General features: G+C 45.5%; 1 protein-coding gene across 13 annotated transcripts in view; it reads left to right on the forward strand.

Annotated features, from left to right (window-relative positions):
* The window catches only part of TASP1 (taspase 1), a 254,206-nt gene that overhangs the window by 191,719 nt on the left and 47,938 nt on the right, over positions 1 to 14,549 (forward strand). For 11 of the 13 annotated variants that reach the window (XR_009454031.1, XR_009454030.1, XM_059705535.1 and 8 more), the window contains one exon: positions 7,257 to 7,367. The exons of the other annotated variants lie outside the window; for them this stretch is intronic. Coding sequence is in view for 9 of the 11 variants with exons in the window: in XM_059705535.1 (XP_059561518.1) it covers positions 7,257 to 7,367 (111 nt within the window). In the remaining 2 variants the exon portion in view is untranslated. The remainder of the gene's footprint in view (positions 1 to 7,256; positions 7,368 to 14,549) is intronic. 13 annotated transcript variants of the gene reach the window in all.

Genomic DNA, 14,549 nt, shown 5'->3' on the forward strand with positions numbered 1-14,549 from the left:
CTCTATCCCTCTCCTTTCTTCTCTGTGAAAAATCAATAAAATATATATTTTTTAAAAATGGACATCTTATATCATAATTTTGGATTACAGAAGGCCTTCCAGTAAAACTTCCATTACAGAAACTCTAAGGAAAAAAAGAATGATAAATTTGACACATAAACATTAAAAGCTTATCTATTACCAAAAAAAAGTCTTAGAAAAAATTAAAAGATATATGACAAACCAGGAAAAACATTTGCAAAAATGTGACCACGACTTATTGACTGAGTATGTTAAGGTTCTGATTGTAGTTTGATGGAATGGAATGGAATTTCTGTCCTGAAACAAGTTAACTTTTCCTGTCTTCCACACTTTGGTAGATAAGGGATTTCAAAAGGGTCATTGGCTTCACTCAACTCTCCTCTTTAAAGAGTTAAATTATAGTGTTTAAAACAATGCTTATTACCAGGAAACTGCACATACTGTGGTACTGTGTAGAGATGGGTTTTGAGGAACAGGTGTAGGTCTCAGGGTTTGTAGTGAGAGGATCTGAGGCAGTGGTTTTGTTTTCTGCTCCCTCCTTGCTTCCCCCCCCCCCCCCCCGGCCCCTTCCTCTTCATGTTTCTGTAGGCCTGTCATTTACCTCCCTGTGCCTCAGCTTCTTTCTTCCCTTCCTTTGGTTTCTCACCTACCAAATGAATCTAGTAATAATCGTTCCACTGGGATTTTTGTGAGGGCAGGAAATGATAGAATGCAGGTAAGTTTATACAAGTCCAATAGGATAATGGCAGCAATCTGTAGGTTTTTCTTCAAGGGCTGAGTATAGTGGCACTTTATGAATGAGCCAATGCTTTGAACTTAGTGATTGGCTCCTCTCATTGTGTTATGTGATCTTCACATCATTGTGCTCATACGTCATGTCTATAAAAGACATGAAAACTTACAAAGGCATTTTTAGAGGAGAGGTCCTTGATCTTTCAGGAAGTATAAACTGTTATCCTGCTTCTGTGTTTAAAGAATATTTGTAATCTTTATCATTCTTTTGGAGTTAGAGGTATGTGTTTTCATTAGAAAACATTCATTATTCCCCCGTTGTTCATTTTCTTGCTCACCTGACCACCCAACCATCTGTCTCTATGTGTATCAGTATATTTATTTTTCCCAAAGCACCAGTATGTGTAATTCCTCCAAGAGAAAATGGCATTCAAGTGATTTGGCATATAGACACTAAAAAGAAGAAAGAAATCCCCAGAAATGTGTTTAAAAGACAGAGGTTCTTTGTTCAGTGTGATTGGAAGATGGAACACTAGCAGCTGCCGTCCAACTACAGAATCACCATGTTGATAAGTTCTCACATGTTGAAGAGGAAGCGTTGTATTAGGTTTCGCAAAAGGTGCTTGCTGGCATCGGGTAATGGCTGGTTGCTGCTTATGGGTAGGCATGAATCTCTAAAGCTGGCAGTACCCCTAGGTCTATGCCTTTCAGAACTGGTGGAGACACCAAGGACTATTAATCCAGTCTCCTAATTTTTCAAATGAGGGACTAATGCAAGGTTCAGAGAGGTGAGTGGATTGTCTAAGTTCAAGTAGGATCCTGGATGCCTGGCTCCATACCCCAGTGTTGTCTCCATTGTGTTTTGTGTCTATCTGAGAATTTGTCTGTTTGTCTGTGACCCCACCCCATGGCCTCTTGGTCACAATTGATTGTTCTAGGTTTGATTCCTGACTAATACCAGGCCAGTCCGGTTCCCCGTCTTTCTGAGTCTGATTGATGGCCCCAAGAATGGTAAATCTGATAAAGAGAGGAAGTCTCTCTGGTGGATTAATGTCAGGTATACAGCTCAGGGCTGTGATGGGCATTGGCATCCCTAGTAGAGGAAGCTATTTTTGGCTGTTCTTGAAACCCATCACATCCTTACCCTTCCAGAAGTTTGGATTTTTTTCTCTTGGATTTTTATGAGCCAGGAATCATTCATTTTACTTAAAATCATTCTACTTGCAATTCTTGCACTAGCAATCAAAAGAATATTGATTAATATTCCCATTGACTTCTTTATTTTAATACTTAGAGTGATTCTCCTTTTCATTTCTTCAAATTCTTCATCCTTAAAGATTATGGCACAAAATACAATAAGTAGTTGTCTCATTTGTTTATAGTCTGAGTTTACAATCTAAATGAATGTCCAGATTGTACACATTTGATCACAGTGAATGTGTTTCTTACCATCTGTAATTATAATTTCACTAGAGGCCCGGTGCACAAAAATTTGTGCACTCGGGGTGGGGGGAGGGGGGTCCATCAGCCTGGCCTATGCCCTCTTGCAGTCTGGGACCCCTCAGGAGATAACAATTTGCTGCCTTAGGCCTGCTCCCGGGTGGCAGAGGGCAGGCCCAATCCCTAGGTGCAGCCCCTGGTCGGGTTCAGAGCAGGGCCGATTGGGGAGTTGGGGCGCCGCCCCCTGTCATGCACAGAACAGGGCGATCGGGAGGTTGTGATGCCACCCTCAGTCATGCTCAGGGTAGGGCCGATTGGGGGGTTGGGGCACTGTCCCCTGTCACACTCAAGGCAGGGTCGATGGCAAGGTTGCGGCGCCACCCCCTGTCACGCACAGAGCAGGGCCAATCAAGGGGTTGGGGCACTGCCTCCTGTCACTCACAGAGCAGGGCCCATCAGGGGGGTTGGAGCTCCGTACCCTGTCACGCACAGAGCATGGCCAATCAGGGGGTTGGGGCGCTGCCCCCTATCACACACCGAGCAGGGCCCATCAGGGGGTTGGGGTGCCGCACCCTGTCACACACAGAGCCGCAGGGCGATCAGGGAGTTGGGGAGCTCCCCCCTATCAGGCACAGAGCAGGGCTGATCAGGGGGTTGGGGTGCCTTCCCCTGTCACGAACAGAGCAGGGTGGATAGGGAGGTTGTGGCCCCGCACCCTGTCACACACAGAGCTGCAGGGTGATCAGGGGGTTTGGCGCTGCCCCCTGTCACGCTGATCCCAGTGTCGGGAGGCCTCGCGGCTCCACTGATCCCAGTGCTGAGAGGCATATTACCCTTTTACTATATAGGGTAGAGGCCTGGTGCACGGGTGGGTGCTGGCTGGTTTGCCCTGAAGGGTGTCCTGGATCAGGGTGGGGGTCCCCACTGGGGTGCCTGGCCAGCCTGGGTGAGGGGATGATGGCTTTTGGCAGCTGGTCACACACCCTTCAGGGTAGGGGTCCCCACTGGGGTGCCTGGCCAGTCTGGGTGAGGGGCTGAGGGCTGTTTTCAGGCTGGGGGTGACTGAAACTCCCAACCGCTCCTTTTTTTCTTTTTTTCTTTTTTATTCTGGGCCAGCATTAGCTTTGAGGCTTGGCTCCAGCTCTTAGGCCTCCGCTGCTGAAAGTAGGTTTCTGGCCTTTGCTTACAATGTTGCAATCCTGCTGGCTGAAGCCCAGTGGACTAAAGCAGGTTTCTGGGGTTTTGTTTAGTTTCTATATTTGTTACAATGTTTCTTAAACTGCAAGCTCAGAGGCCGGCAAGGTAGGCGGGGAACGTTGGAGTCCTCCGTCACTGAAGCAAGCAAGCCTCATGTTAGTTTCAAGCTGCCTGGCTGCCGGCCGCCATCTTGGCTGGCAGTTAATTTGCATATTGCCCTGATTAGCCAATGGGAAGGGTAGCGGTCGTATGCCAATTACCATGTTTCTCTTTTAGTAGATAGGATTCCAGAGCAGTTATAGATTGGGGCACTTAAATTATCTATTTGAGACATTTTATTAGGGTGAAGGAAGCTTAATTATTATTATTTCTTTAATCTTCTTCACTTATTTTAAGCAACTCCGTGCATATATATTAATACTTTCCCATTGATTTTTAGAGAGAGTGGAAGGGAGAGCGGAAGAGAGAGAGAGGAACATCAATATGAGAGAGAGACATCAATTGATTGCCTCCTATATGCACCCCTACTGAGGCCTTGTCTGGAAATTGAACCCATGAACCTTTGGTGTGCACGCTGATGCTCTGTCCGCTGAGAAACACCAACCAGGGCAGACACCAGTTTTCTGTATGGGTACAGAAAGCATCTACCACGGTGCCCAACATGTCACTCCATGTTAATTTTTCTTTTCTTACTGGGAACAATAAGAAATAGTGTTTCCTTTTATATAGAGAATATTTAACATTTTAACAGGGAAATTGATACCCTATCACCACCCCTCCTAATTGCTGAATGTCAGCTGAGCACTGGTTCCAGCTGTTGTAGAAGGTTATCCAAGTAGGTACCTTAATAGATTTTGTTCAACATGATAATCTTTGAGAAGATAATCTTTGAGGAAAGAGTGGAGATAAACACATGTGTTTAAGCTACTAAGTTTAACCAGAGTTCCCCCCAAATCCAGTTTGGTTGGCTTTTATTTTTACCAGCAAAATGCTATAAAGTATCTTCCTACCATCAGTATTGCTACCACCAAATGTTTAACACCTTAGAGGTTACAAAGTTCACATATATAAAATCAATCCTCACAACAACCCAGAAAGATGTCTTTTAATTAAAGAAGCTGAAGCATGGATTGTTTTTAAATATGTCTTGCTTAAGAACACAATTGTGACCCTGGAACCGCCCACTCCCCCTCCCCCCAAAAAAAGAAAAAAAATCTTCTGTCTGAGTCAGTATTTTTTTTTTAATATCACAGTGATAATATGAAATCTGAATACTTCCCATGAAAAATTTGGAATCTTTAGATATCGCTAATCCTTATTTCATTAAATTATCGAAAGAATTGATACAAAGGATGAGGAACCCTGATATTAAGCTTCCCTGGTGACCTGGGACCCCATCCCCTTCAGAGCACTCACGTCCTGTCTTATCATCCTCATGCCGCATACCACACAAGTCAGGAGTGTGTGAGTGTTCGTTTGGAGGAGGTTGGGGATGGGGATGGTGGTGCATGAGTGAAAGCATTTGTTAGTCACTAAGAGGGTTTGAAAGGTGAATCAGATATCCTCACCCCACAGACCTTGGGTCTGTATAAAGGCAGTGAGCTGAAGAACAGATTCAGTTAATAGGAAGAACGGGAGCCTGGAGGGACAGTTCATAAACATAAACCTTGGGGAAATGAGATACAAGGAGCCCAGTTTGGCTGGAGCATAGCATGTGTAAAAATAAATAAGGAGAGAAGGTTGGGAAGGGAGAGAAGGGCTAGGCCAGGGTAAGGAGTTTGAACAGCATTCTTTGGGCAGTTGGGAGCTATTGATGGTTTTTGAATGGTTTAGTGATGTGATCATAGCTTGAGCACATATTTCTTATTAGAGTAAACTTTGATATCTCTGTTTCCCATGCCCTTCATATAAACAGCCCTGTTGGTTCTACTTACAGAATAAATTGTGGGCTGACCACTCTGCTCCACTGCCACTAGGCTCACCCAAGTCCCTGTCATCTCTCAGCTGGGTTGCCATGGCAGCTTCTTTGTTGGCTTGCTGCTTTCACTCTTGCCCTGCCAACCAGTCCAGTGCAAGTAAAAACTGCCATTGTCCTGGTTAAAGCCCTGCATCATCTTTTCATCACTCTTGGAGTAAAATCCAAACTCCTAGTGTAACCCTACATGGCCTGACCCTGCCACTCTCTGAACACATGGTTTACCATCTCTTCCCCTCTCTCACTTGGCTCTTGCCACTCTGGCCTCTGTATTTTCTGAACCCAAGCTCCTTCCCACCTCAGAGTCTGTGCATTTCCTTGGTTGACCTGCCTAGAATGCTCTTTCCCCAGACCTTCACATGATTATTAGCTCCTTACCAAAAGATGCCTTCCCTGCCCGTTGATGTACAGTAGTCCCTGACCCAGTCACACCCTCTGTCATTTACTGGGACTCATTTTCTTCATAGCACACTTGCTACTATCTAAATGGGTTTCTTTATTGACTTGAGTTTATTGTCCCCCAACCTGCTCAACTAGATGTGAGCAGGGATTTCGTTTTGTTCACTGCTGTATCGCCAATACTTAGAAAAGGTCTAGCACACAGTGCATATGTATTGAATTAATAAAGTTAGAGATTTGAATGAGTGGAGCAGGGAGGCCAGACCGGAGCCTGCTGCAGTATGTGCAGTACAGGGTGCACTGAGAGGTTTTTCAGAGGAAGCAAGGGGCAGAGGCAGTATTTGCCATGGCTTGGAGTGCTGAGTCATTGGAGAGGGAAGAGGTAGAGACATTTGAACTTGGACCAGTTATAAGGAACCCAGGATTCTTTTGGACACAACCAACCATCTTCATTATAATGCATCCTGTACTCCTGCCTTCAGAAGAACTTGAAGCCTCCAACTTCTGGTGCTCTTGGGTTTTATGACAAAACTGGGTGATTTACTATAGCTGTCCCCTCACTCCAACCAACCTCTCCTCCACCCACCCACCCACCCAACTCCTTGGAAGCTTAGGTTTCAGCTTTCATAGGTCTCCTTTGCCCGTTTTCTTTCCATTTTCTAAAAGGTCAGTTTTTTTTCTTGTCTGTCTTTTTCTCTGTCCTTATTGGGCCTTACCTTTTTTCTTCCTTTCCCCTCAGCTTACTGGGATATGAGGAAACAGTGGAGATAAACGCATGTGTTTAAGCTACTAAGTTTAACCAGAGTTCCCCCCAAATGCAGTTTGGTTGGCTTTTATTTTTACCAATTTCTTTGATAGCACTTGGGTTCACATGTTTAAAGAAGATGTCCTTGGAGAGGAGGCAAGAGGGGTCCTAAAATGCCGGGCTCTTGAAATGCTCACGGTGGCTCAGTGTGAGATCCCAGAGGTCAGTCACTTCCAACCACTGGACTCTCATAGAAATGTAGTTTCACCCTTATTTGTGTAATCTTTCGGGAGTGTTTTAACATGTTTGTAATAAAATTTGTGGCTTATTGTTTAAAATTGAATTTAAGGTACTAAATCAAAGCTTTTGGTGGCATGCCCCTGACAGCAGGGAGAGCCTGGGAAGTGATCCCTAAGAACTGATCAAAGGGAGTTGCTGAGCATTTTTTTCCCCCTGTATTTGTGTTTGGTCCTTTAATCTGGTAGTGTTTCCAGTTCCATTCTGAATACAGTAATGCACACTCCACCCCCACTCAAGTCTTGGCAGCATCTGGCACCGTCTTTGCCAAATGACCCCTGTTCAGGCATCGGCCTGCCTTTGCTATCAAGCCTATACAAGGCAGGAACAATGGTGATTGTCAGGAAACGGGCATCGTTCAAGATCTTATTCATAGCACATTTTTGTTGTAGTAATCAAATGAAAATAGTAAAATTGACTGAGAAGTGATCACTAGTCATTTCTGCCTAGGTTCACCTTTCCTGGCCAGTGAAGATGGTGTGCTTGGAGGAGTGATTGTTCTTCGATCTTGCAGATGTTCTGCAGAGCCTGACTCCTCCCAAAATAAGCAGACACTTCTAGGTAAGCTGGACATAAACAGTATGTGTGTGTCTTTCTTTCATATTTTCAAGACATGGAAAGATTTATATCCTTAAGTCAATAAGCTGTGGGAGAGCCAGGATGCTCTGTTGACATGTAACGTTCTCTAGTCTCCTGATCTTTTTGCATAGATAAACATCCAAAAGATGAATGTTTACTTCTGAGTCTGTGTGTAGAGAATAGTTTTCAAATGGGCTTAGAACCAAGGATCTTCACAAAAGCTCAGTATTAAGAATATGGGACCATGTATTTATCCCCTGCCTTATTCTACAAAACATTTGAGATGACCCATAACAATATACACAGTAACATAGAGTTCCTTCCTGTCCTCCCTCCCAAAAAGGAATCAGAACCATGTGAAGAACTACTGGCCTAGAAATCCATCCTGACTCCATCCCTTATTAGCTGCGACACCTTCATGCATCAGTCTTACTGCTCTTTGTCACTTCACATCTGTAAAATAAGGACATCTGCCATGTCCTCTCATAAAGCTGTGGTGAGGACAGACCAAATGAGTGTTTTTCAGATTTGCAGATGTTCATCCAGATGTGTGCTTTTGTGTCTAGCCAAATGCATCAGTGGGGATAAAACCCAGCCTGCCCTCCACTTGCCATGGCCCAAACTTGTAGGCTACCTCTCCCATGGGGTGTCTTTTTCTAATTCATTCACCCAGAGGGGGTATTTTAAAAAATCTGCATAAAGGTACCACATAAACTAGCAGGGAGCCCTGTATGTTATTTTTTTTTAATTGACTTTTAAATTGAAGTATACATACATGCAGAAAAGTGCACAAATCATAGCTGCAACTACTTGACAAATTATTACAAAGTGAACCCACCTATGTAAGCAGTACCCATATAAAAAAATAGAACTTAACTACAACTCCAGAACACCCCTTGTAATCCCTGCCAGTCCCTATCCCCTCCAAAGTTAACCACTATACTGACTTCTAACACCATGATTAGTTTTGCTTGGTTTTATATTTTATATAAATGGAATCATAGGATGTGTACTATTTGTGTTCAGTCAACCTTAAGCTTATTAGATTCATCCATCTTATTAGACATGTCATTAGTTTGTTCATTTCCATTGTTGTATAATATTTCGTTGTATGGATATTCCAGTCTGTATTTATCCATTCTTCTCTAAGTATTTTTTATATGGGCAGTATAGGTAATGCACAGGTAGTTCAGATCTTTGTATCAAATTCCTTATAGAAAGTGTGGGTCGTGCCTGAACTATGTTGTATGATTGTTATGGATTGTTATAGTACAAGTCTCTTCATACCCCGAGCTTCTGTGAGTATAAAATAGAAGACTCAGCATTTCTTATGAGTGTAAACAGTATTTTCTCTATAGAAGCCCAAAGAGCTTTCATAGAATCTCTCCCCTCATTCCTCAAAGGAAAAAAAATGTACTTTTATATAAAGGGCCTTTTTCTCCACCTGGATTCTGACCACCAACCTCATCATAGTTTTGGTAATCTCTCTTTCTACCCATTATACTTGGTACTGATTTGGCTTTGGGAAATTTTTTTTTAAATGGCCACCTTTTAAAAAAACAAACAAATCTATAATAATAAAAGCTTAATATGCTAATTAGACCGGATGAAGCCAGGGCTACGAGGAAAACGTGGGTCTCAGATGCCTGCCGGTGGCTGGAGGGAAGCCTGGGTCCTGGGTGCCAGAGGGAAGCCAGTGCTGGCGGCTAGGGGAAGAAAGACCTACTCTTGCATGAATTTCGTGCATCGGGCCTCTAGTACATAAATAAATGGCCACCTTTTGTTAAACTAAGGCACATTAGCCATTTGCTTCTTAATCATTGCTGAATCTTTTGAATGTCTTTTCCAGAAGATAATAGGGAGTTTGGTTTTAGAATATGCAGAGGTTGTAGCTGGGCCTTCCAAAAGAACTCAGAATAACCCTTGGTACATGGAGTTGGGAGGGCAGTTATTAAAACTGCTTCGTGGACTGATCCAGACAGAGGGTCACTTCTTTACTGAGCCTGGACTCTTGCCCATTAGAGTTAATCCTGAAGATTGTAAGGTATTTTTGGTGGTATCATATAGAAATGCATATTTAAGGATAATTCATAGAATTTTTGCTTATGTTAAATAGCTTTTATTAGCAAGTTAGTAATTTTCTCTGTCTTAAGAAGAATGAAATGTAATGCCAATTTATGAAATAAGTGAAATTTGTTAAAGTGAACTAGAGGGATTGATGTTTGTGAGGTTAATCTACTACAACCCAGTGAATACTAGTATCAACTCATAGATGCTCCAAACTACATGGTTGTTTACATTTTTGGCTTTGAAAAAGTTATGTATATTCAGTATGTAGTAAGAAAGCAAACATGGTACAGAAGGATAGGAAGGGAGACGGAAAAGTCATGTCTGCTGCCCCATTCTCAGAGCCACCAGTCTCTGGATCTGGTTATTCTCATGGGAAGCACCTTCACTCTATGGGATGTATTCATGTTTCTATTTCTGGATTAGTCAGTAACTTATGCCTCTTGAGCGGGGGGGGGGGGGGGGGGGGGGGGGGGGGGGGCGGGAATTAACACAACTCACACCAGTTCCACTCCCCTTTCCTCCTGACTTTTGTTAGAATTCTACTCTAGCTTGAAATTATGTTTTTTAATTTTATTGCTACTTTAACACACTATTTCTTGATTCATCAAATTTATATAATCAACTATCCCTCACCCTTAAACTATGTAAGAATAGGAAAGTTCATGTGCTCCTTTCCTTTTTCCTCCTTCTCTCACTCCCAACTCTACCTAACCTCTAGCAACCATACCATTATTGTCATGGTTATTAACATTTACATTCTGTTCTGTAGCTATACTTGTCTCTACTTATCTTTGATTAGAGGTTGATTCCCCAATTAGTAATCAGCATTGACAGTATCAAGATTGTGTAAATAGTATTCACTGCAGATCCCGGTAGTGGAGGATTATACCTGTAAGGGAAGTGTCTGTCATAAACCTCTGCCTGCAAAAGGAGAATATTTCAAATGTGAAGCTCAGGTGGATTCTCCTGTGTGACACCCTATCAGTTGCCCCAAATCAGGCCACAACTTCATTTGCTTCATGTTTGGACCATGACTTCTCATTTATCTATACATATAAATCGGTAATATGCTAATTGCCATTACAGTGTCCCCATAACGACCAATTTGCATATTGATGTGTGCGCAGCAGGGATGGGTGGCTGGAACCAAGTTCCCCCGGGGTCTGAGGATATCTCCTGACAGGAGCCTGGACTGCAAAGAAGAAAGAGGAAGCGGCCACGGGGAGCTCTTCCAATCCCCCTGCACGGACACCCTACCCCAGTCCCCGCACCCCCGGGGGGGATGGGGAAGCTGACCGGATGGGGAGAAGACCCAACCTCCGGGTAGCTGCAGCCCGCACCTCTGACTCCCGATCTCTTCCCCCCCCCCCCTCCCCGCCAGCCCCACCAGGGGCACCCACAACAATAGCACACTGGCAACCACCTGTCAGTGCCCCTGAGGCACCAGGGCCCACGGCCCACTGCTGCTGGGCCCCCTCTGCTGAGGCCAGGCACACCTCTCCTCCTTACAGCTCCAGACCTGGATGGAGGCAGGCCTGAGCAGCCCCCCAGGGTCAGACTCTTGACTCTCCCCCCCCTCCCCCGCAGCAGTGCTGTCTCTGTGGAAGTGCGCTGAACCTGGCAGGGGGCACAGCTAAACCCCGCCCTCCTAGCCCATCTGGCTCCACCCTGGCCCTGCCCCCACCTGGCTCCAGGAGATTGAGCAGGTATAGCTGCGAAACAGCCACCTACAATTTAAAGAATGGCGCCAAGCAGGAAGGTTTGACAGTTATTCCCCATTCAGCTTTGCTGCCTCCCTAGTGCCCCCCTAACTCCCTGCCCCACCGCCAGTGCCTCCAGGGACAACCACCGCCACAGGGCTGCTGGCCAGAGTCCGCCCCTCCGAGGCCTGCGGAACCCTCTGCAAAACTTCCATAGCTACAGTCCCAGGAAACCATCATGCCCTCCTCCCCTAATCAGCACCTGCTACCTGCGAGGGTACCCATGGGCTTAAAAATAACAATCCCTTCCCATTTAGACATCACTTACTTGATGAAACATTGCTAGGTTTATTAGCTCAGAACCTCCTCATGACAACTCAAGGAGGTAGGTGGAGAAGAGATTACAATTCCCATGGTATATGCATATGTATTCAGAAATGAAGCTCAGAGAGGAAAAGTTTCAAGCTCACTGGTTCCCAAGGTGCAGCACACGCTCCACAGGGAGGGCAATTTGATTTTAAGTGGGGGCAATTTCAGAATGAGTTAACAGTGATTTTTTTGCATTTCTTATTATTCTATGGGGCCTCATCTACAGTGTATCCTACATAATAAAAGGCTAATACGCAAGTGACCAAATGGTGGAATGACCAGTCACTATGATGTGTGCTGACCACCAGTGGGCAGACACTCAACACAGAAGCTGCCCCCTGGTGGTCAGTGTGCTCCCACAGGGGGAGCACTGCTCAGCCAGAAGCCAGGCTCACAGCTGGCAAGCACAGCGGCAGTGGTGGGAGCCTCTCCTGCCTCCGTGGCAGTGCTAAGGATGTCCGACTGATGGCTTAGGCCAGGGGTCCTCAAACTTTTTAAACAGGGGGCCAGTTCACTGTCCCTCAGACCGTAGGAGGGCCAGACTATAGTTTAAAAAAAAACTATGAACAAATTCCTATACACACTGCACATATCTTATTTTGAAGTAAAAAAACAAAATGGGAACAAATACAATATTTGTATTTGCATGTAGCCGCGGGCTGTAGTTTGAGGATCCCTGGCTTAGGCCCACTAAGCCATCAGTCGGACATTCCCCCAGGGCTCCCGGACTGCTGGAGGGCGCAGGCCAGGGTGAGGGCGCCCGCCCCCAAGTGCACGAATTTTGTGCATCGGGCCTCTAGGTGTTTTATAAAACTCATGGCTCCTTAATACTTAGTAGTATCTACTAACCAAGACTTCTCAGGCGCCTTTCTTTCCTACACATCCAAATAAAACAAAATAAGGTCCAAAAGCCCTAGCCAGTTTTGCGCAGTAGTTAGAGCCTTTGCCCATAAATTGTTTGCAAGAGGTAGAGCTTAATTCCTCTCCCCTGAGTGTCCCTATCAATGAAAAAATATATGGCAAAGTGACAGTGTATGACTTCTGAGGAGAGGTCAAAAGAGGCACTGTGGCTTCCTCCTTGCTGTCACTGTTGGAACACTCATTCTGGGAAAGGCCAACAGCCATCTTGTGAGGACACTCAAACAGCATGTGGCATAAAAGTGTGACCTCCTTCCAACACTCAGTGAGGCATGGAGACTTTCTGCCAACAGCCTCAGCTCTGACTGTGAGCCTTTAGATGCCTGCAGCTGTGGGCAGATTACTCGATTGAAATCTCATGAGCAAGTCCTTAATTCCTCACTCTCAGTAATCTTCCTATCTAATAATAGACAAACATGGTAATTAGCCGTACCTCTGACACGCTTCCCATTGCCTAATCAGGGCAATATGCAAATTAACTGTCAACCAAGATGGCGGCCAGCAGCCAGGCAGCTGAAGCGAACATGAGGTTTGCTTGCTCCAGTGAAGGAGGAAGCCAAGGTTCCCCGCCTGCCGCTGCTGGCCTCTGAGCTGCATTCTAAGAAACAGTGTTGCAATTATAAAAGCTAAACAAACCCAGAAACCTGCTTTCAGCAGCGGAGGCCTCAGAGCTGGAGCTGCAACAGTGTTTCAATTATAGAAGCCAAACAAACCCAGATACCTGCTTTCAGCAGCCGAGGTCTCAGAGCTGGAGCCGAGCCTCAGAGCTAAAGCCGAGCCTCAGAGCTAAAGCCGGTTCTCAGCTCCAGTGACAGCCATAGAAGGTAAATAAATCCCAGAATAAAAAGAAAAAAGAAAAAAAGGAGAGGTTGGGAGCTTCAGTCACCTGCCAATCTGAAAACGGCCCTCAGCCCCTCACCCAGACTGGCCAGGCACCCCAGTGGGGACACCCACCCTGAAGAGGGTGTGACCAGCTGCAAACAGCCATCATCCCCTCATCCAGGCTGGCCAGGCATCCAAGCGGGACCCCCACCCTGATCCGGGACACCCTTCAGGGCAAACCAGCCGGCCCCCACCTGTGCACCAGGCCTCTATCCTATATAGTAAAAGGGTAATATGCAAACTGACCCTAACAGCAGAAAGACTGGGAATGACTGGTCACTATGACACACACTGACCACCAGGGGGCAGATGCTCAATGCAGGAGCTGCCCTCTGGTGGTCAGCTCTGCTCAGCCACAAGCCAGGCTGATGGCTGCCAGTACAGCGATAGTGGTGGGAGCCTCTCCTGCCTCCTCAGCAGCGCTAAGGATGTCCGACTGCAGCTTAGGCCTGCTCCCCGCTGGCAAGTGGACTGCCGGGAGCCGGTCCATCCTTGCTGTTTCAAAGGTCCTGGCATATATGGCATACTGTTCTTAAAATGTTTGCTCACCTTCTTGGCACTATTTGTTTTAACAAAGGTCTCCTCTCTGAGAAAGGTTGTTTCCCCAGGTAGGGATTTTCCCCTGAAGTTAGGGAGGGGATGAAACTCCTTAACTAAGTGCCAGGCGGGTAATTAATCAATTTAACTACAAACAATCATGCTTAAGCTACATAATCTTTACTCCCTGGAATGGAGATAAGAAACGCCCTAACCTTTGTAATAGAGATTGATAGGATTGAATCAACTGGTATAAATACAGATGTAACAAGACAGAAAGAGACAGAACTTAGAAGTCAGAACTTAGAACACAGAACTCAGAACACAGAACCTACACTCAGAACCTAGGCACAGAACCTACACAGAACGTTCTCTAGAGACAGAAGGACTTTGCTGGAGAGAACATGGCAAAAGATCCTGGACTGAACCTGACTACAGAAATATGGCAAGAGAACCTGACTAGAACTTGGTGACCGAACATGGCTGGAGATCTCAGACAGAGCCTGGCTGGAGAGCCTAGCGAGGGAACATGGCTACAGAACCTGGCTGGAGAACCTGGAGAACCTAGCAAGAGAACATGGACACAGAACCTGGCTGGAGATCCTAACCAGAACTTCGCTGGAGATCCAGACCAGAACTTGGCTGGAGATTGTGGCTAGAGATCCTGGCAAGGCTCCTGATCAACTGA

The sequence above is a fragment of the Myotis daubentonii genome, chromosome 8 (assembly GCF_963259705.1).
Source record: "Myotis daubentonii chromosome 8, mMyoDau2.1, whole genome shotgun sequence".
Classification (NCBI taxonomy): Eukaryota; Metazoa; Chordata; class Mammalia; order Chiroptera; family Vespertilionidae; genus Myotis; species Myotis daubentonii.